Consider the following 19,737-nt stretch of genomic DNA (forward strand, 5'->3'; position numbering starts at 1 on the left):
GGTGGGCTCTGTGGTTAGGATGCGGTGACATCTGTGGTTAGGATGTGGTGGGCTCTGTGGATAGGATCCAGTGGGCTCTGGTTAGGATGCGGTGGACTCTGTGGTTAGGATGCGGTGGACTCTGTGGTTAGGATGCGGTCAGCTCTGTGGTTAGGATGTGGTGGGCTCTGTGGTTAGGATCCAGCGGGCTCTGTGGACAGGATGCGGCAGGCTCTGCAGTTAGGATGCAGTGGGCTCTGTGGTTACGATGCAGTGGGCTCTGGTTAGGATGTGGTGGGATATGTGGTTAGGATGTGGTAGGATCTGTGGTTAGGATGTGGTGGGCTCTGTGGTTAGGATCCGGCGGGCTCTGTGGACAGGATGCAGCAGGCTCTGCAGTTAGGATGCAGTGGGCTCTGTGGTTACGATGCAGTGGGCTCTGGTTAGGATGTGGTGGGATCTGTGGTTAGGATATGGTGGGCTCTCATTAGGATATCGTGGGCTCTGTGGTTAGGATGAGGTGGGCTCCATGGTTAGGATGAGGTGGGCTTGGTGGTCAGGATGCAGAGGGCTGTTGTTAGGGTATGGTAGGCTCTCGTTAGGATACGGTGGGCTCTGTGGTCAGGATGCAGAGGGCTCTGTAGTTAGGATATGGTGGGCTCTGTGGTTAGGATGCCACAGTCTGGTTAGGATGCAGTTGGCTCTGGTTAGGATGCAGTGGGTTCTGTGGTTAGGTCATGGTGGACTGTGTGGTTAGGATGGGGCGAATCTGTGTGGTTACTGGTGTAGAACTCCAGTGCCTGTGGGGCAGTAGTAGTTTCTGGAGGGCCTCCTGTTGTGTGGGTGACATCACCAGAACTGTCTACCTTCTTCCTAGGTACTCCTGAGTGGAGATGATGGGTAGAAGCCTTGCCCACCATGTCACCTTCACCAGAACTGGGAGAATTGCTCTCTGCATAAAAGATGTCAAGCAAGTTTTGGCCATTCTTTCTTATAGTTGTGTGATCAGAGGAATCTTTTGGTCACTGTTGAAATCACAGATGTGGCTCCAGCCTCCTACCAACCAAGAACCCCAAAACTATTGAATGAGTGTCTCCTTGTGAGGTTTCTGAAAATCTGTTTTTAGGCAATATTTTCAGTTATTCTTATGGCCAGGTGAATTTGGGGAGCACAAGTATGTGAAAAAAAGCAGATGCAGAATATTCATTTTTTCACCTGGCTGTGTGATGTCACTGGATGCAGTTTGGGAACAGGTGCTCTTCACTGAGGCGGATTCTTTGGTTTGGCAATTTGAATGAGAAACCATTGAATCGAGGGACAGTTTCTCTTGAACGTTGCACACATATGGTGCTCAGTAGATTCAGAGGCATCTACAAAGAAAACCCACTCCGTGGGCATCCACAGATGCTATGGTCCCCATTTGCTACACCTGAGTTTCAAAGAATGGTGGGCAACTGATTAGTGAACCCCAAATGCTGACTCTGTCCAACTGTGTGAACACGCCGTGAAAGCCAGGGTTTCTCAGCCTCAGCCCTTAGTTGTCAGGATAAGCAAAGTAATCACATACTCACTGATTTCCTTATAAAATGCTCCCAGAGGACATGCCACCCTCACTTTCAGGTGCTGAGACTGCCAGTCATGCCAGTCCCAGTGAGGAAGCAAGCAGAGCCAATGCTCCAAGCTCCTCATGGGGCCAAAACATGAGGGAGTGCTTGGACCCAGGAATGTTAGACATGAATAACTCTGCTGTTTTAACACTCATTCTTTTTCCTTCCAAAATGGCTGGGGCTTGCTTTGTAGACACAGATTCACATGTTGCTCTGACAGGAAATGAGGCAGTCACTGGCCCTGGGTGCCATTCATGTATCTTGTCCTCCTCAGTGTGGCTGACACTCGCCAAGCCTTCTGTGCCAGGCACATGTGAGAGCGTTGGATCTACACACTAATCCAACAGGCTGCTCACTCCACATAACATACAACACGGCAAAGGCACTAAGAGAGCCCAGAAACTATACCAGGCTGATGCCGGCTGCTGTCCACCTGTGATGGCCTCAGGCACTGTGGCCCCCTCTACAATCCTAAGAGGGTCAGCCTGTGGACAGAGATGTGACCAGATGTCAGCTGGTTAACACTCTTTGCTGTTCCCTCTCAGGGAATGGAACTTCTCCAAACCTGATGGGCTGTCGGTGAGGTTAGAGGTGAGAGGGAGGAAACTCAGGAGATGCCAGTGACCTTTCTGGGGGCCTTGGGCGGGGAGCCAGCTGTGTGGTTCACTAGACAGTGCAACCTTATGAGAGTGGAGGGGATCTATCCCACAACACGTCACATGTGTGTCTGTGACTCATGGTGAGTCAAACACACTACAGCCCCATCAGAGGGCAGGACAAGCTAGGCACTGACATAGGCGGCGTCCAGGCAAGCAAGCACATTGACAACCATGTGTCAGCCCTGGGACCTAACTGTTTACATGACAACGGCACATCTGGCACATTCTCCTACTGAATTAACTTGACTTTTCCAAAGTATACTTTTGGGGCATGAGAATGGATAGGCAGATGCAGCAGTATTTGCTGCTGCACAGTCCTCTCCACACTCGTCCCAGCACAGTGCTCAACTTGGATTATTGCCCAGTATTACAGCTCAGTAACGAAGAGGGACTTGAGGCTCTAGGAGACGTAAGCAGGCACTATGGATACCTGCACCAGTGTTGGTTCTTGAACATCGAGCTGCTCCAAGCCATCCTCCCTCACTGGCCCTACTGTGGAGACTGAGATGCAAAACTCTCCCTTTCCAGCTCTCCCCGTTACTTCCTGCACAGCTGAGCGGCCAGCAGCAAAATCCTGGCCAAAAGAAGTCTTCAGGATGGAAAATGTCCTCCTCCTGCCCTGATGGGATCTGGGAATGTGGCCTGCAGCAGCAGGCGGGATGAGGAGTGACCAGGGGGTGACACATCCTGAAACCACAGGGGCCTGAATGGTGCCTGCCACCACTGTCTGGCACGTGGGCCACTGTTGGTTACTGAGACAGTAAAAAGGTAAAAAGGTGCTTGTTTGCAACACTGCTAATCAGCTATCTCACTTCCTGCAGCCAGTGGCGTTCTGAGTGGATACAACTGCAAAATGCATAGAATTTGGGGTAGGACACCACATACATCAAAAGATCAGGCCAGGCGAGCTTATGAGAAGGTTATTAGTTATGTTCCTCAACATCAACACTGCGAGGGTTTCACTGGATATAAATATGGTAATTTCACATTTAGTAAATATATTCAATGCCCTCTTCCTACCCCCAAGAATGAGGTAGAATGACAATGAATGCTTTGCAATTAATAGATTGAAAAGTCTATTTATCTCCACATTTGCATTGGGCCGAGCAAGCTCTTCACCCCATTAGTAACTCATTCTTTTATATCAAAGGAACAAATAGGAAACACCTGGTCTGATCGATGAACGGTCTCTTCCTTCTCCCACCGAGGATGGCTGACAAGGTCTCACTGGTGCTAAAACCAGAAATAATGACAGCATGAAGCCAGAGCTCCTAAATAATTCATGAGCTAAATCTTGTAAGTGATGGTGCTTTCTTCATCTGTAAGCAACCACCCTGTGAGCTCCACGCCCTCTCTGCTGACCTCCAATACTTTCTCTTCTTTTCTTGACTGAGGTGTGAGTTCCCCTGGGCTCAAATCTGGCTGGCTAGTTAGAGCCCTCATTCTTGGGTAATGACCCAATGACATAGGTAGGCACTGACCTAAGGTGGGGAGGCTGCCCCGAACCCACTGTCGATCATAGCTTCATGCTCTTCTCCCCTTCTCTGCCCTCCACTGACCTTGTCAATGACTAGCTCCCCCATGAGCCACCTGTTGCCAGCATGGCCTCAAAGCTGAGACTGCTTTCTTCCATCAGGAGCTCCTCCTCAGCCCGAGACCCCACCTCCCTTCCTCTTCAGGGTCAGCCCTCAGGGATCAGATGCCCACCCCCTCTCTAACCTGGGAGCCTGCTTCCATGCACACCTCTTCCTGTCATCAGTGTGGTGAAGCCGCTGCAGGGGCTGGGTCCAGAGCGCTGTGCATGAGGACTTCAAAGGTCCAACGGAGCAGCAGCAGGAGACGCAGACACGGTGTGCAGTGAGGGTGTGTGGGAAAGAGAGGTGCGGGGAGAGGAAAGTTTGGTTATAGCAGCATAGGGCAGGAAGCCAGGAGACCTCCATTTTGCTGTGTGAAGTCATGAGACCCTGTTTCTTGGTGTGAATTACCCCCAGGTTCCATTGTGGATGTGTCTGGAACAGCACCACAGATTCCTCCAGTGCTTCTGCAGGGAAGCTCTTTCAATATCACCTAATGCAGATGGACACATCTTGAAATTTTAAATACAGGGTCTACTAGGGAACAAAGGAGTATAAACCATGACCCCAAGTGCACGCATTTGAAAGTTCACACTTATTTCAGAAGGTTACAGCTTCACTCAGTTTCACATTTGTTCACTAATTAGCCCAAATCCTTTAGAATATCTTTAATATCTCCAGCCACACAGTGGGGACCCGGTCAATGATGATAACTCCTGCTCACAGATAACACACAGTCATTTTGTGAAGCTTCTTTCTTCCTTCTCCCTCCCTTTCCTCACTCTCTCTTTTTCTCTTTCTCTCTCCCTCCATCCCTAACTCTCTCTTTTTCTTTCTTTCCCTCCTTCCTAAGTGTGCTTAACCAGAGCATGGTTAGGGTAAACATAAGAATATTTTAGCTTGTTGAATAACAGAAGAATGAGGCTTTACATACCCCAAACATTGCCTGGCACGCAGGTAAACACTGGATGCTAGCGTCCTTTATTTTTTCACCAACAAAGTTACTGTTATGCTTCCATTAAAAAAAAAGACTCATAGTCAAAGAGACAAGAATAAAATGAGTTTAGTTGTGTTGCCTTGAGATATAATGTTAGACTTTCTTTTCGCGGTGAAGCCTTTTGGACAATTAGATTGAAGATAGAATTGAATGCTCAGTTATGAGTTAATAATCAGAGAAGTGCAGAAGTGTTTGAACAGCTTTGATTGGAGTACTAGACCTTGAGAGAGTGTAGCAAAAATATTTTCTCCTCCCTTTCTCATGTTATTTCCATCTACCCATTTCCTTACTTGGGATAAATGAAGGCATTTGGTGAGGATTTAACTCACGGCCAGGGCTGCCAGTCCTCTCCTTAGTTAATTCAGCTTTGAGGGTTTTCATCGGCACCCTGTGAATTATTCCAGGCTAAACTATTTAAATGAGCCATAAGTGGGATTCGGGTGGAACAAATGTCCAGTCAGTGACTAATTTTCTTTTCCTCTCCATTTTGAGGAGGGATGTTTAGTAGAAATGTGTCAGCATTCACACTACGCAAGGGTCAGCATTGGTGTAGTGAAATCCATCCTGCATCTTATAGTTTAAACCTAACAGTTTAAACCAAAGATTTAAAATCAATTGCCCATCAGTGCTCCTTATTATACTGGGCTGTTGGCCTCCATGAATCTTAATGTGCCTGAACAGACCCACAGAGACACAGCATCAGCTTCACATTTCTCAGTATCCACTTAGCAATCATTAAAATCAATTCCTTGAAATACAGATGATAATTCGCCATCTTTCATCACAGCATGAGGTTTCTGTTTAGGGTTTTTTGTCCAGTTCATTTGTTTCAGCTTATCTTCCTCATGCCCGACTGGATGCAAATAAAAATACCTTGCTTTTAATTTTAAGATCAAAGTGACTGCCAGTCATTCAGGGGAGACAATGAAAGCAAAGGTTTTGAAAAATTGGGGGAATAAACTCCTTATACTCCGCTTCTCTTAGGTCCTTGTGAAGATGAACTTACACAGATGCTCTTTGTATGATGGAAAGAGAAATTTTAACTGTATTTAAACTGTCATGGTTTCTAAAGTACAAATGGGAAAATCATGTTTGATAACCAGTTTTATCTGGTACAACACAATAACACAATTCTTTATTCAAGCCAAAAGCATGGCACAGATAGTACAGACACTTTTTTTTATCTGATGTGCTCATTTTAGGTTCAAAGCCAAACATATGAAGCAAAACATAGTCTACATTTCAAAACTTGGAAAACTTATGCTCCGTCGTGGAATTAATTGGCACTTCTGTATTTTCTCTAATAAAAGAGGCCAGACCACTTCCCTCAGAAGGGTTGCCTTGTTGTCCTGGGCTGTTTTTACAAAGTTCAACTTTACCAGGCTGTTTTCAAGAAATGTGCATTTTTCCAGGGCAGTTATAAGTCCAAGAAATTTATGGAGTGATAAAACTGGACCTTAGTTTAGATGGGAAAGAATATTTATAAAAGCCATGGTTTCAGAACATGTTTTGTAGGCTAGACTAGCAAAAGTTTAAACACGAACCCCTAAAAATGTACTCTAGAAAACTCCTTTTTTCTAGTTATTTACTTAATAAACTCAGAAAAATAATTTCCCATAAAGAGGTAATGCGTGGTCACCACCGGGCCTTGATGCCTGCTTCCAACAGGAACCTGGAGCCGCGAAGGATAAAGGATCATTAGCTCCAAGTTTCAGCTCTGCCCAGCCCGCAGGGTGTCGGAAAAGCCACTTGGCCTCTTGATCTTGGTGTCTGTATTTCCTAAAGCGTTAATAAGAATTCCTGCCTTCCCCACTTATCGGGGTTATGTCAATCAAACTGATTAGTGTATGTAAAAATGCTGTCAAAACTGTAAATCTGCATATTAAATGCAAGGCATCACTATCAACAGCCCCTTTAAGAATCATTCTCTCATGAAACACAAGAGTTTCTAAATAAAGCTGTACCCTGACAGCTTGGCTAGTAAGTGCTGTCGGGGTTCAAGAGGATGGGAAGAACATTTGACTTTCTTTGTCTGGTGAAACGAGAGGATTCGGGAGGGAACAAAGCTGTGTGATCCAGAGAAGGGTTGAGTGGGACCCATGCCCCCGCGGAAGACGGCCTGAGCGAGGCCCACGCCCTCCCGGAAGACCGCCTGAGCGGGGTCCACAGCTTCCCCGGGAGACGGCCTGAGCGAGGCCCACGCTCCCCCGGAAGACGGCCTGAGGGAGGCCCACGCTCCCCTGGAAGACGGCCTGAGGGAGGCCCACGCTCCCCCGGAAGACGGCCTGAGCGAGGCCCACGCTCCCCCGGAAGACGGCCTGAGGGAGGCCCACGCTCCCCCGGAAGACGGCCTGAGGGAGGCCCACGCTCCCCTGGAAGACGGCCTGAGCGGGGTCCACAGCTTCCCGGGGGACGGCCTGAGGGAGGCCCACGCTCCCCCGGAAGACGGCCTGAGGGAGGCCCACGCTCCCCCGGAAGACGGCCTGAGCGAGGCCCACGCTCCCCCGGAAGACGGCCTGAGCGAGGCCCACGCTCCCCTGGAAGACGGCCTGAGCGGGGTCCACAGCTTCCCGGGGGACGGCCTCAGTCAGGTCCACGCTCCACCGGGACACGGCCTGAGCATGGCGAGGCTCCTCCCGAAGACCTGAGCAAGGGCCCACGCCCTCCCAGGAGACGGCCTGAGTAGTGTCCAAGCTCCCCCGGAAGACAACAGTCCACGCCCTCTGAGAAGATGGCGTGTGAGTCGGAGCAGAGAAGGAGTTGAGAGAATGAGAGCAAAGCTTCCGAGTGGCAGAGAGAGCAGCTGCCTTCAAGGTCAGGCCTGGGAGGGCTCAGGTTCGGTGCCTACGGGTCCGGGGGCAGCAGTGCGTGTTCTCCTGGCATAAGGCTCACAGGATTATTTTTAATAAATGGCTGCGGCAGTGGGCCAAGCGTCCTGCTCCCTGGGGAGAATGTCTGAGGGTGGAAGCACTTGTTCAGCATGAAAGATGGAGTCTCACGCTACAGGGAGGGAAGGACCACCTGAGAAGGGTCCAGGGCTGGCTGGGACCCCACCTCATTGGCGCTGGCTGGGGGGGGGGCGCCTGCCGGGAATCCTAAGGAGACCTGAGCTGATGGAAATGGGCCCTGCGCCGCCTTCCCATCCGGGCAGGAGCCTGTGGGAGAAGGACCAGCTGGCCACAGAAGACAGCGCAGAAGACACCAGGCCAGCGCCTACGATACCAATCTAACGTCTCGTTCACAAGTGTGTGTATTCAGACGAGAGCCATGAGCAGGACACGGGAGAAAGACCACGAGAAACAGAAAACCACTGCCCCTGGCCTGGAGGACACGGGCCAGGGCGTCTCCTCAGAGGAGTTGAACAGAAGTTACAGCTACAGAACGAGAGGCTCCCCCGGAAGACACAGTCCACGCCCTTTATGAAAAAGGAAGAATGGAGGATAAGTGAAAGACTCAAATAATGAAAATAGGTTGCAAAAATTAGGACGGAAAGGCAGTTGATGAGCTGTAGGATAAATTTAAGAAATCTCCAAAAACATTGAGTAAAAGAATGAAGAGACCAAAATTTAAAAAGTAAAAGCAGAAGATTAATACAGAGTATTGAAAATTTAACAGAAATGTGTGTAAATGAAGGAATTCTTAACACAAATGACATGAAAATATACGAATAGCTTAAATATGTCAAGAGAGGTGAATGGCTCATACCTAAACATATTCTTAAATCCAAATTAAAAAAAGACCTTTCCCCCTCCCGGGTAGGGATGGGTGCTGGTCACTGCAGAGAAAATGTGAGGCAGGTCAGAAATATTGGATAAAAAATAATGGAAACATTGCTTCAAAATACTGAGGGAAAATAATTGAAAGCTTAGAATTCCCCACCTGGGAACCTATTGAGACGGATGAGAAGCAAATCAAGGCATTTTGAGATGTGGGAATATTCACAAAGTTGATCTCCCATTGTAGATGATGCTTCTTGAGGAAGCTCTGTATGAGGGGAGACAAAGCAGGGAAGAAGACAATGATCTCGGAGACGGTGTCCCACTGGAAGAGCAGGACGCGGGGTCTGCAGAGCATGTGCCTCGGTGGGCCTGGATGGGGAGTTCTCTGGGAGAGAGGCAGGTACCCTCTGCAAGATGCTTCCCTAGAGGCCTCGTGACAGCATGTATGGTAAAGCACAATCTTCCTCTCTCTTCTTTTTCAGTAAGAAAAAAGAAGACATTCCGGGAAAAAAAAAAGCACAGTATTTCAAAAGTGATATAAGCAAGTCTAGCAACACACGTGAATCAAACTTAAACACAACACAACTTGGAGCTGGGGGTGGAGGCAGAGCCTCTGTGTGTCCTGACGCCAGGCAGCCAGGCTCCCTTTCCAGGGGAATTGTCCTGGGAAGGTTGAACGTGGTTCTGCTTGGCTCTGTGGTGGAAATATCTACAATACTCTCATCAGATAGATGCTGTTCAGCTCTTACAATCACTCAAAAGACAAAATAGAGAAGACTTAATTATGGGCATAAGGAAGGATATAAATACCAGTGATGATGGTGTAAAGATGTAACATGTAATTGGGAGAAGCTGGCTAGTGGGGAAGGGGCTGAGGGCTGCCACCTTCAATGCACAGAACGGAGTGAAACCACACCTTCTAAATTTGATGCAATGAGAAATAAAGGTTTATTATCTATAATTGTGCATTACAAACAATAGTGGAAAATGAAAAAGTATCAAATGTTAATAGTATGAGTCAATAGATGTTATCTAGAACTGAAAATCTAGAAATATAGAAGCAATATAGTACTTAGAGTCACAAGAACAAAATTTAAAATGGTTAGAGGTGCCTTCTGAGAGTGAAGGGGAGTGAGGGGTGGAGTGGGAGAATATGGCTTTTCATTCAGAAGTTCTTCAGAATCTCTACCATATGACTGCATTAATTTGATAAAAATAAAAACTTCTGTTCATAAGTATATATTTCTCTGATTATATTTTTCATAATGGCAAATAAATGGTCTCTGATTCATAAACAGAACTTTCAGGAGCTAATTAATGTGAGTGAGTTGGCATCCCATCCACTGGAGTGGCAAATCAAATTGTGTTTTATTTCAAAATAAGTTTAATTTTAAAACATTGTGACATATACAGCAACTAGAACAAGACACATTACTCTGAGAATTTCTTAGGCATTTGCTTGAATAACTGAACTAGAATTAAGATGAAATGGCACATCAACTTTAAGTAAATGAGTATCTAAAAATGTATTAGTAATTTTGCACATTTCTAATTTTTTAAAATCAATGTTTATCTCTTTACAATAGGAAAGTAAATTTCAGCAAGTTATTCTTCAGCATTCAGAAGTCACTAATTAGTGAAGCTCTACCTTGTGAAGTCTCATTTTCATATAATAAGTTTAATTCATGTAGATAAATTGCCTACACATACAGCATTGTATTCACTGGCAACTCAGAAGTATCATTTCCCCAGAAGCCTCTGTAAAACATTACTATTTTCCACATGAAGTTTGAGAGTAGCTTCCAAAACTTGCCAGATTTGTTTCCCAGAAAGATGGAAAGATATCGGACAATCATAGTTCTGGAGCCGAGAAATGCTAAAAAATTACTTTCCAAGTCATACTGACTTATGCTTCTGGGGCTGGAAGTGCATTGCACAATAAGGAAGTCAGGGTGGCTGGTTCCCCTCCCCTCCCCCTTCTACTCCCTCCCCCAACCCTCCCTCCTTTCCTTTCAGACCAGGACACTAATTTAAACTCAGTTATTTAGAAACCTGTAGCAGAAATCTCTGTAACACTCCACATTTTAAAATTTACCAAAGTTTTGTTTATATGGACCAACAACTCTGTGTGTACATAATTCTTTTATAGTTCTTTTATATTAGATTTAAATTATTCTTTATGAACCATTCCCCACTGGAATATAAGAGCCACAAGGGTAAGTGTTTGGTCTCTTGTTCTCTGCTGTTTCCCCAGAACTTTGTATGCCAGGCACTGACTAAATAATTTGTAAATGAAACAGTGCCATTACCAATAATTAACTAACACTTACATGGTACTTGCTATGGGCTAGGTAACTTTCTAAGAGCTAGAAATACATGAACACATTTAGCCTTCAAAATAACCTCATCAGGTAGGTGTTGCTGTTATCCCTGTTTTAAAGGTGAGAGAACAGAGTACCAGCAAGGCTCAGTGGCTGGCCATGAGTCGCAGGGCTCTGTGCAGGTGGGGCTGGATTCTGTGCTAGGATGATGCTTTTGGCCTGCCAAACTCACTGCTCCCTTAGTGAGACTGCTGTACCCTGAGTGGGAGCCGTGTCTCTTCCTTGCAGCCCCGTGGGCCTACAGAGCAGTGCCCAGTGTATGGCGGTGCCCAGTTGATGGCTGCATGCTGGAGGATGAAGGAATGGTCACCTCCAGCAGGGATGAGCTTGGTGGAGGTGAACTCTTAGCCCTCAATGTAGAACATTCCTAATTCCACAAAGAGGCAGATGTCATCTGTGTCTCAAAGGTGGGGCAGGTGCTGGTGGTCAGGGCGGGTCTGGTATATTTATATACTGCATGATCTATTTATAAAACAACTTTACCTTTCAAAGCATCCCATATTCTAGATCTCACCCAGTTACATTGTGAGGAAGCAGTTTCATTTTCATTTTACCAGGAGGCCCACACTGGGAAGATTACACAGCCAAGACATGGCACTAGGTGCTGGGTTCCAATATTCCCACACCCAGTAAGATTGGAGAGGACCCTGCTGGCCCAGCATGGCTGAGAGCCATGCCAGTCATCTGGTCCTTTATTTTTCAATATAAATATGTTTGTGTGTCAGGTCGATGGTCTTTTTCCGCCTTAGATTTTGCCGGCACATGCAGAGCAAGCGTGTGTGTGAAACTTAATCCCAAAGTCAGTTACTATTTTACTGTAACGACTCTCAAGTGTATGAGTGTAATGAGTGTGACGAGGAGGTCATTACACAGTTGTGAAAAACTTTGGAAATGGAAATGGTTGAATTCAAATAACCCGCTGGCTTGTTATTAATGGGTTGGTGGCTTGTTATTTCCACAGTGCTGACTCATCAAATTTAGCCCTCATTCATTTTCCCCCATCCTGGCTGACTGGAGATGCCGCCTCCTTGGCTCTCAGCATGCCCCTCGCGGCTGGGTCACTCGTATTTCTTAGAGTGGAATTCCCTCCCTGGGTGTTTGGGATGGGGAATCTTGGCAGAAACGAGAGCGTTCCGGGGTGGGTTACACCCCAACGAGAAGGACTCAGGACTCTCAGGAGACTTAGGTTCTCCGGAATGGACTGGCCAGGCCCCCCAGAGATGGGGGATGTTTGTGCAGAGCTGGGTCCTGGCAGCCTAATCACAGCACCATGGTCAGGATGGCTTTTCCTGCTAATACGCTCTGGTCACTGATCTCTGTGTATCCTATAATATTTTGTCTTTCTTTGTCACAGCTTGGTGTGGAAGAGAGAGCCTTTTGGCCTCCAAGATCAGGTAGATGCTAATGCTCCTTTCTTTAGAGATGAAAATGCCCACAGGAAAAGAGGAGGTGGCTACCTTTGGTCATGACGATTCCTGCCAGAGCTTTGTGGCGGGCGTGCATGGGCGTGAGGTCCATCGTCACCTCGCGGAACTTCTGTGTGACCAGCTGGGATATGGAGTCTGCAAATTCCTGAAAGACACAAGCACAGGCCTCCACGTTGGGCTAAGCAGGTGCCGCAAAGGATGATGGGCACTGTCCTCCCCATCCTCAGCCTCATCCCCATGTGGCCACACTTGGGCCTGCTCTCCTCCCCTTCTCACAGCCTTGTCCCCCCCTAGCCACACGTGGCCTCTCTCTGGCTGTGCCCCCAAAACTCAGAATCATATTGAGTGGCTTATGAGTGGTTAACCTCAGTGTTGCTCTCAGCAGAAACCCTGAGCTCTGCCGACCTCCCCATGGAAACAGTGTCCACTTCCCTCTCCCTGCCTCTCAGAGCAGTGGCTGGAGGAGTCTTTCAGGGAGGAGGAGGGGATTTTTACAGGGATGATGGGCCACCAGTCTTCTGAGTATTCCAGAGCCAGTGTCTACACAGCTGGCAGTCTCAGGCTGCTCTCCTGGCTAAATGGCTGGCACTGTGGCTCACTCCACAACCTCTTCTCACCTTCCTGCACATGCACCAGATGCACACATTCACATGCAACACACAACGCACCTAGGGCACACATGCACACAGGAATATGCACACACAGAGGTACACGTGCGTATGTGCACACACATGTACACACATACAGGTGTGCCCCTGCACACTCCTTAACATAATTTGATGAGTGATAAGGCGACTGCTGGTCTCTGGAAAGGCAGCACACACAGTAGCATGTGGCAGCCAGTGTGTGGCTCTGTGGCCACCCTTTCCCTGGCTCCTCTGGGCCAAGGCTGCAGCACTGCCTTTTCCTTGACGTGGGGCCCCAAGCTTCTCACTGGGGGCAGTATGGCTGGCATAGCTGTTGCAGGCCTTGGAGTAGGGAAACCTGGTTGGGCCCTCAGTTCTGCCACTCAGGGGCCTGGGTGAGTCATTAACACCTCAGAACCCATTTTCCTAATTTACAAGCGAATCATCTTCATTTCCACCTTATGGTGTTTTTGTAAGGATTAAATGCAATACGGCATCTTAAGTGCTCAGCGCAGTGCCCCACACTTGGTAGGAAGTGCTCAGAGATGACGGCTGTGACCGTTACTCTTACTATTTTCATCATTATCATCGTCTGCCCCAGTCACCACAGGCATTGCCCGAGCCTCTGAGCAGCCACATCAATTCATCGTCTCATCCATGAGGCAGGAAACAGCCCCTTTTTCTGACGGACCGGGTTTCCGCGTTTCCACCAGGCATGTGCTGATGTTGATACTGTGCAGTGTTTGGGCCCAGTTTCCACATTCCCACCAGGCGTGTGCGGACGCTGATGCTGTGCAGGCGTTGCTGCTGATAAGGACAGCTCTCTGATTAATAACGATAAGAAAGATAGACAGTGTTTAAAAATCCCACTTGTAGGCAATAAAACATGTTTGTGTGAAAACAGCCCTGCCTGCCAGAAGCGAAAAACCTGCCACAAAACAACCTAGCCCCTCTCCTTCTTAATTCTTCTGCAGTAAAGGGCAGAAGTGCAGGGCCCGGTGCAGTCTCCTCTGCTCACCGCCGGGTTTGAGGGCCCCGAGCCACTGTAGCCCGTAGGTGATGTCAGCTCGTTTTCCCACTGTGCCGTGAATCAATACGGAAGCCCCACATAGGACAGATGGCAGATGAGCTAGGCTTCTCCTGAGGGGCGCAATGCTGGCCTGAGAGGGAGATGGGACCCCGACCTTTCAGGGACTGCTGTGCGCCTGGAGTCTTCCTGGGTGCTCCCGGCCCAGGCTGCTCCCGGCTGTCCTGTCTTTCATGTCTGGAATCAGGTCTAGAGAGGGAAACCTGTGTCCTGGACACCCCATGTGCTGTGTCCTGGAGCTGCTGGAAAAATACCCTTAACTGGGGGTCTTTAAACAGCAGGCATTCATCCTCCCACAGCTCTGGAGGCAGAAATCTGAGACTGAGCTGTCCAGGGACCGTGCTCCCTCCTGTGGCTCTGGGGAGCCTCTTCCTGCCTCTCCCAGTTCCAGGACTCCGGGCGTCCCTGGGTGGTGGCCACATCACTGCAGTCTCCGCCTCTGTCCCCACGTGGCCTTCTCCTCTGTGCCTGTGTCTGCTCTTCTGCCTCTTGTAGGGACAACTGTCATTGGATTGAGGGCCCACGTGGTCAATCCAGGATGAGGCCATCTCGAAGTCCTTAACTTGAGGATATCTGCAGAGAACTTTTTCTCAGTCACCGTCACAGGCTTGGATGTGTCTTTCTGGGGCCACTGTTCAACCTGCTGCACCCTCGTTTACTCTTCCAATGCGTGCTGTCAAGGGAGAGCACAACTCTTAATTTTTTTCTTTTTCTTTGAGACAGGGTCTCTCTCTGCTGCCCAGGCTGGAGTCCAGCGGCACCATCACGGCTCACTGCAACCTTGAACTTTTGGGCTCAAACAATCCTCCCACCTCAGCCTCCCAAAGCACTGGGATTACAGGCTCCAGTCACTGGACCAGGCCCCTGTGATAACTTGGTCTTCCTTGGTGCCCAAATCACACACAGTAGCCATGAATGACATTCACAAGGTGGTTGGCAGGCGGGAGCCTTTGTGACAGTCCTTGGTCCTCACCTAGAAGGCTGGCGCTGCCCACATCTAAAGGTCAGGCCTGGCTGTGAGGTCGTCCGGCCCCTCCTGTGCCCCCCACGAGCTTGCACGCCGAGCTCTGAGCCGGGGTGGAGAAGAAGATTCAGGGGACAGAGGCCCACAGAGCCCTGGAGCCCCGAGAGGCCTCAGCTATCACCTCGGGCCTCGAGAAATCAGCTTCTGAGCACCGTGATAGCGGGCAAAGGTGACATCGGCAGCCCCATCACAGGCTCCTGCAGGGCATGCACCGCCAGTCCCATCCTGCCAGGACGTCCTGCGTCTCCCAGGGGAAGCATCCAGGCACAGGGTTGACGGGGCAGCTCTGCCTCTGGGACCAGGTGACAGGTGGGACCTCTGCCAGGCCCGGGACTTGTAGGCGCCAGCAGGTCTGGGAGATGGAGAGGCTGGTGTTGGGCCTTGACTTGGGGTGCTCATCCTCACTGGCCCGGTAGAGGGGACGGGGCACTGAAGGGCTCCCTGCTGGGCAGAGGGTCTAGAAAGCCTTGTCTGAAGCTGATGTCTGAGATGAACCTTGAAGGAAGAGTAGGAGAGCCTCCCTTTCTCAGGTGACAGAACGCAGGCTGCTCTCCCGCCGGTCGGCCCCACGGCACATGGGCAGGCGAAGGCAGCACTGATCAGCTTTACTGCACAGGCGTCCTGGACTCCAGGCATGGGGACACTTCCCCAGCCCGGGCGGTGGCCGTGGCAGCCTGGGGGCCACATCTGCCCCACGGGGTTCACTGTTGTTTCCCACTCTGGAATCCGATTCTGGGTGATTCATGGGTGTTAATGTTGATTCGAGGACAGAACTACATCTTCTGCTTCTAAAACAGCTGTTATGGTGCCAGCCATCTGATTCCAGCACCCGCTGTGCTCCGGAGTTATTCCAAATGGTGTGTGTAGCTGTTTCTTTGTTTTTTTGTTTGTTTGTTTGTTTGTTTGTTTTTTAGGATGAAGTTTCGAATGTCTAAGAAGTGATAGCTTGTCCAGCACAGGAGGACTCTCTGTGTCACTTTGTGTCTGCCTGAGGGGCTCCAGCACAGGACATCAGGATGGTCCCAGACCAATGAGTCATAACAGTGCGTGCAAAAATAGATTTCACTGTGGAAACCGAGGGAGTGCTCTGTCCTCTTAGAGATGGGAAGACACACAAACAGTGACAGCAGGGACTCATTCTGAGCAGGCGCATTACTGGCCCAGGAAAGTGCCAATATTATCCTTTTTAGCTGCTGAAGCAACGTAACCAGTCACACGGCAGGGGGTGGCAGAGACGGGAATTACCCCAGCCTTGACCTTGACCCTTGCACTGAACTAGTGACCAGATTGCTCTGAGGAAAAGCAGGATCTGAATTCAAGGATGGCCGCAGGCTTCGCTGCCTCTGGGTGCACGTTCGAGCAGCCACGGCTGGGACAGAACACGGGCGAAGGTGGCCGGCACCCTGAGAAGGCAGCGGCCCTCGGAGGGGGAGCCCATGGTGGAGCCTGGCCACCCGCTCTCCGCACCCTGCAGGCCTGCACCCCTGCCCTAGGCTCCTACTATGAACCAAGCAGCCTGAGCCTCGGCTGCTCCCTCGTGGGGTCATTTGAGGAACAGCTGGGGTGGAATGAATCACATTTGGTTTGGGCCTCAGCATTTCCACAGACGAAGGCCTCCTCGACTCACTGGGGAGGGCTTGCATGGCCAGCAGATGCCAGGTGGACAGTAATGCTCAGCCTTCTTCCAGAGTGACAGGAGCCCCTGGCTGGTAGAGACAGCCTTGAACTGACAGAGCTGAATGGAGACATTGCTGGCCGGACAGTTCCACCCACCCCAGCTGGAGGAGGTGGGAGGCACAGCTGCCAACCGGGAGGCCATGGCACTCACGTGTGCACATTCAGTCCTGCAGATGACTCCAGGCAGCGGCCATGGCACCCTCAAGGACAGGGCACTTTCTCTCCCCAGGTCCACACATTTCCGACTCCACAGCCCGTTTCTTTCTTTCTTTCTTTTTCTTTTCTTTCTTTCTTTTTTTTTTTGAGATAGAGTCTAGTTCTGTCACCCAGTTGGGACCTCAGTGGCCCAATCTCAGCTCACTGCAACCTGCACCTCCCAGGTTGAAGCAATTCTAGTGCCTCAGCCTCCTGAGTAGCTGGGACTACAGGCGCGTACCACTGTGCCTGGCTAATTTTATTTTATTTTGTATTTTTTAGTAGAGATGGGGTTTTGCTGTGTTGGCCGGATTGGTCTAGCATGCCTGACCTCAGGTGATCCTCCCACCTTGGCCTCCCAAAAGTGCGGGGATTACAGGGGTGAGCCACCACACCCCGTCCTTTTTTCTTTTTTAAAATATCAACTTATATTTTGGGTTCAGTGGGTACATGTGCAGGTTTGAGTGATGCTGAGGTTTGGTGTACGAGTGACCCCAGTAGTGAGCACAGTACTCGGTAGTTAGTTTCTCATCCCCTTCCCTCCCTCCCCCTAGTATTCCCCAGTGTCTGCTCTTCCCATCTTGATGCCTGTGAGTACTCCATGTTTAGCTCCCACTCATGAGAACATGCGGTATTTGACTTTCTGTTTCTGTTAATTCGCTTAGGATGACGGCCTCCAGCTGCATCCATGTAGCTGCAAAGAACATGATTTCATTTTTTTTTAAATGGCATAGCCTGTTTCTCAATCCATTATGTCCTGCCCTGCCTCAGTCTCCAAAACTCCTTCCTAGGCTCGAAAGGTTTCCTGTTCCCCTGTTTGGAGGTCCTCTCCCTCATCTGTAATCCACTGCCTTTAGAACTCCAGCAACATTCATGTAGGGGCCGATTCACGTTTTTTCCTGCACGATTACCTAACAGTTCATGTTTTATGATGTGACTCCCATGCAGTGCTGCATCTGTGGCTGGGAGCATGGCTTGGATGCATTTTGCATTTTCATGGTCCTGCCATAGCACCGTGAGTGATCGCGGCTGTCATCAACAGTGGTGTACCTCTCGGATGAATGACTGCGTGTATGGATAAGTGCAACTCTCAGGCGTGAACTGTTTAACAAGTAAAAATTTCAGAAAAAAGTTGGTTATTATTTTTTCAACCAGTTATTATCAGCATTTTTCCTCAACCTTATCACACTGTCCTCATCTGCTGGGGCTGCCGTAGAAGAATTCCATACACTGGGCAGCTTAAGCAACGGAAACTAACGTTCTTACAGTTCTGAAGCTGGAAGTTCAATATCAAGGTGTTGGCCAGGTCAGTTTCCTTCTGAAGCTTTTTCTCTTGGCCTGTGGGTGTCGCCATCTTGTCATGTGCTACATGACCTCTCCTTTGTGTATGCACGAAGATTGAGCAGGACCAGACTCTGTGGCATTATTTGTTTGTTTGTTTGTGTGTATTTGAGACACGGTCTCACTCTGTTGCTCAGGCTGGAGCACAGTGAAGTGATCATAGCTCACTGCAGCCTCAACTTCCTGGGCCCAAGTAATCCTCTTAGCTCAGCCTCCCAAGTAGTTGGGACCACAGGCACAGGGCGCCATACATGGCTAATTTTTCAATATTTTATAGAGGCAGGGTCTCACTATGTTGCTCAGGCTGGTCTCAAACTCCTGGGCTAAGCAATCCTTCTGCCTTGGCCTCCCAAAGTGCTGGGATTACAGGTATGAGCCACCGTCCCCGGCCCGTGGGGTCATCGTTAATAAGGACACTAATCCACAGGATCAGCTGCCTCAACTCCATTACCTCATTTTGCCCAAAGTACTTCCTTAGGGTTTTGGACTTGCTTGGGCCCTGCCAACCTTTCCCTGTTGCCCCTTTCTCTCTCTTGGAAAGGGACATCTACTCCATGCCTGGCTCACTGTTGTATTTTGGGAACATGGAACCTGTTTGGGTTCCGTGGTTCACGGCTGGAGAGGAGAGCTCAGCTTCAGGGTGGGCGAATCGCACCATGAGTCCCATCCATTCCTGATTCAGGTGATGTTTTGTTGAAGCTCTGGACTTCACAGCTTAGCACTGATGCTGGAATGAGTTAAGACTTCTGGGGCTGTTGGGATGGGATGAGTGCATTTGCCATGCAAGAAGGACACGAATTTGGGGGAGGTCAGGGACAGGATGTTCTCAGCTGAATGTCTGTGGCAGCGTCACCTCTTTGGCTCAGAGTGAGTGAGCTCACTCTCTGGTGTCACCTCTTACAAGGACACTAATCCCATCAGATCAGGGCCCCACTCACGGCCTCACTTAACCTGAACTACTTCCTTAGAGGACCCATCTCCAAATACAGCCACACTGGGAATTAGGACTCCAACATATGAATTTCGGGGGACACGAACATTAGTTCCATCGAACAAAACATGATGTCACCTGAGCGGCTCCCTTTCTGAACCCGTGTCATGCATTAGCCTGGTGGGTACACCTTAGGGGCAGGCACCACTTGCTCTCTGCCCCTCATAGGCTTTATCCAGAAACATGTGGACATGCAGGTGTGGACTGTCCCTCTCCTTCCTCGACACATGACAACATCTCCTTGCTTCCAGCATCAAGGAGGGCTGTGTGACCAGGGCTGCCTGTTGAATGCTGGAGGAAATTGTGTTTGCCATTTTTAGGTGTGGATCCTGAAATTCCTAAGTGATGTTCTGTGTTCACCTCTGAGGCTCTTTTCCTCCTCTTCATCAATCCCTTGTTTCCCTCTTCCCTCCTTACAAGCTGGATTCAGAGAACCCCAGGATGGAGCCACGA

The 19,737-nt window shown here is 49.3% G+C and overlaps 1 protein-coding gene across 1 annotated transcript in view; it reads right to left on the reverse strand.

Annotated features, from left to right (window-relative positions):
* Positions 1 to 19,737, reverse strand: part of ADARB2 (adenosine deaminase, RNA-specific, B2 (non-functional)) — a 195,154-nt gene that overhangs the window by 66,170 nt on the left and 109,247 nt on the right. Inside the window, exon 4 of the mRNA XM_011991567.1 lies at positions 12,374 to 12,488. Coding sequence (XP_011846957.1) covers positions 12,374 to 12,488 — 115 coding nt within the window. The remainder of the gene's footprint in view (positions 1 to 12,373; positions 12,489 to 19,737) is intronic.

The sequence above is a fragment of the Mandrillus leucophaeus genome, unplaced genomic scaffold (assembly GCF_000951045.1).
Source record: "Mandrillus leucophaeus isolate KB7577 unplaced genomic scaffold, Mleu.le_1.0 Scaffold399, whole genome shotgun sequence".
NCBI lineage: Eukaryota > Metazoa > Chordata > Mammalia > Primates > Cercopithecidae > Mandrillus > Mandrillus leucophaeus.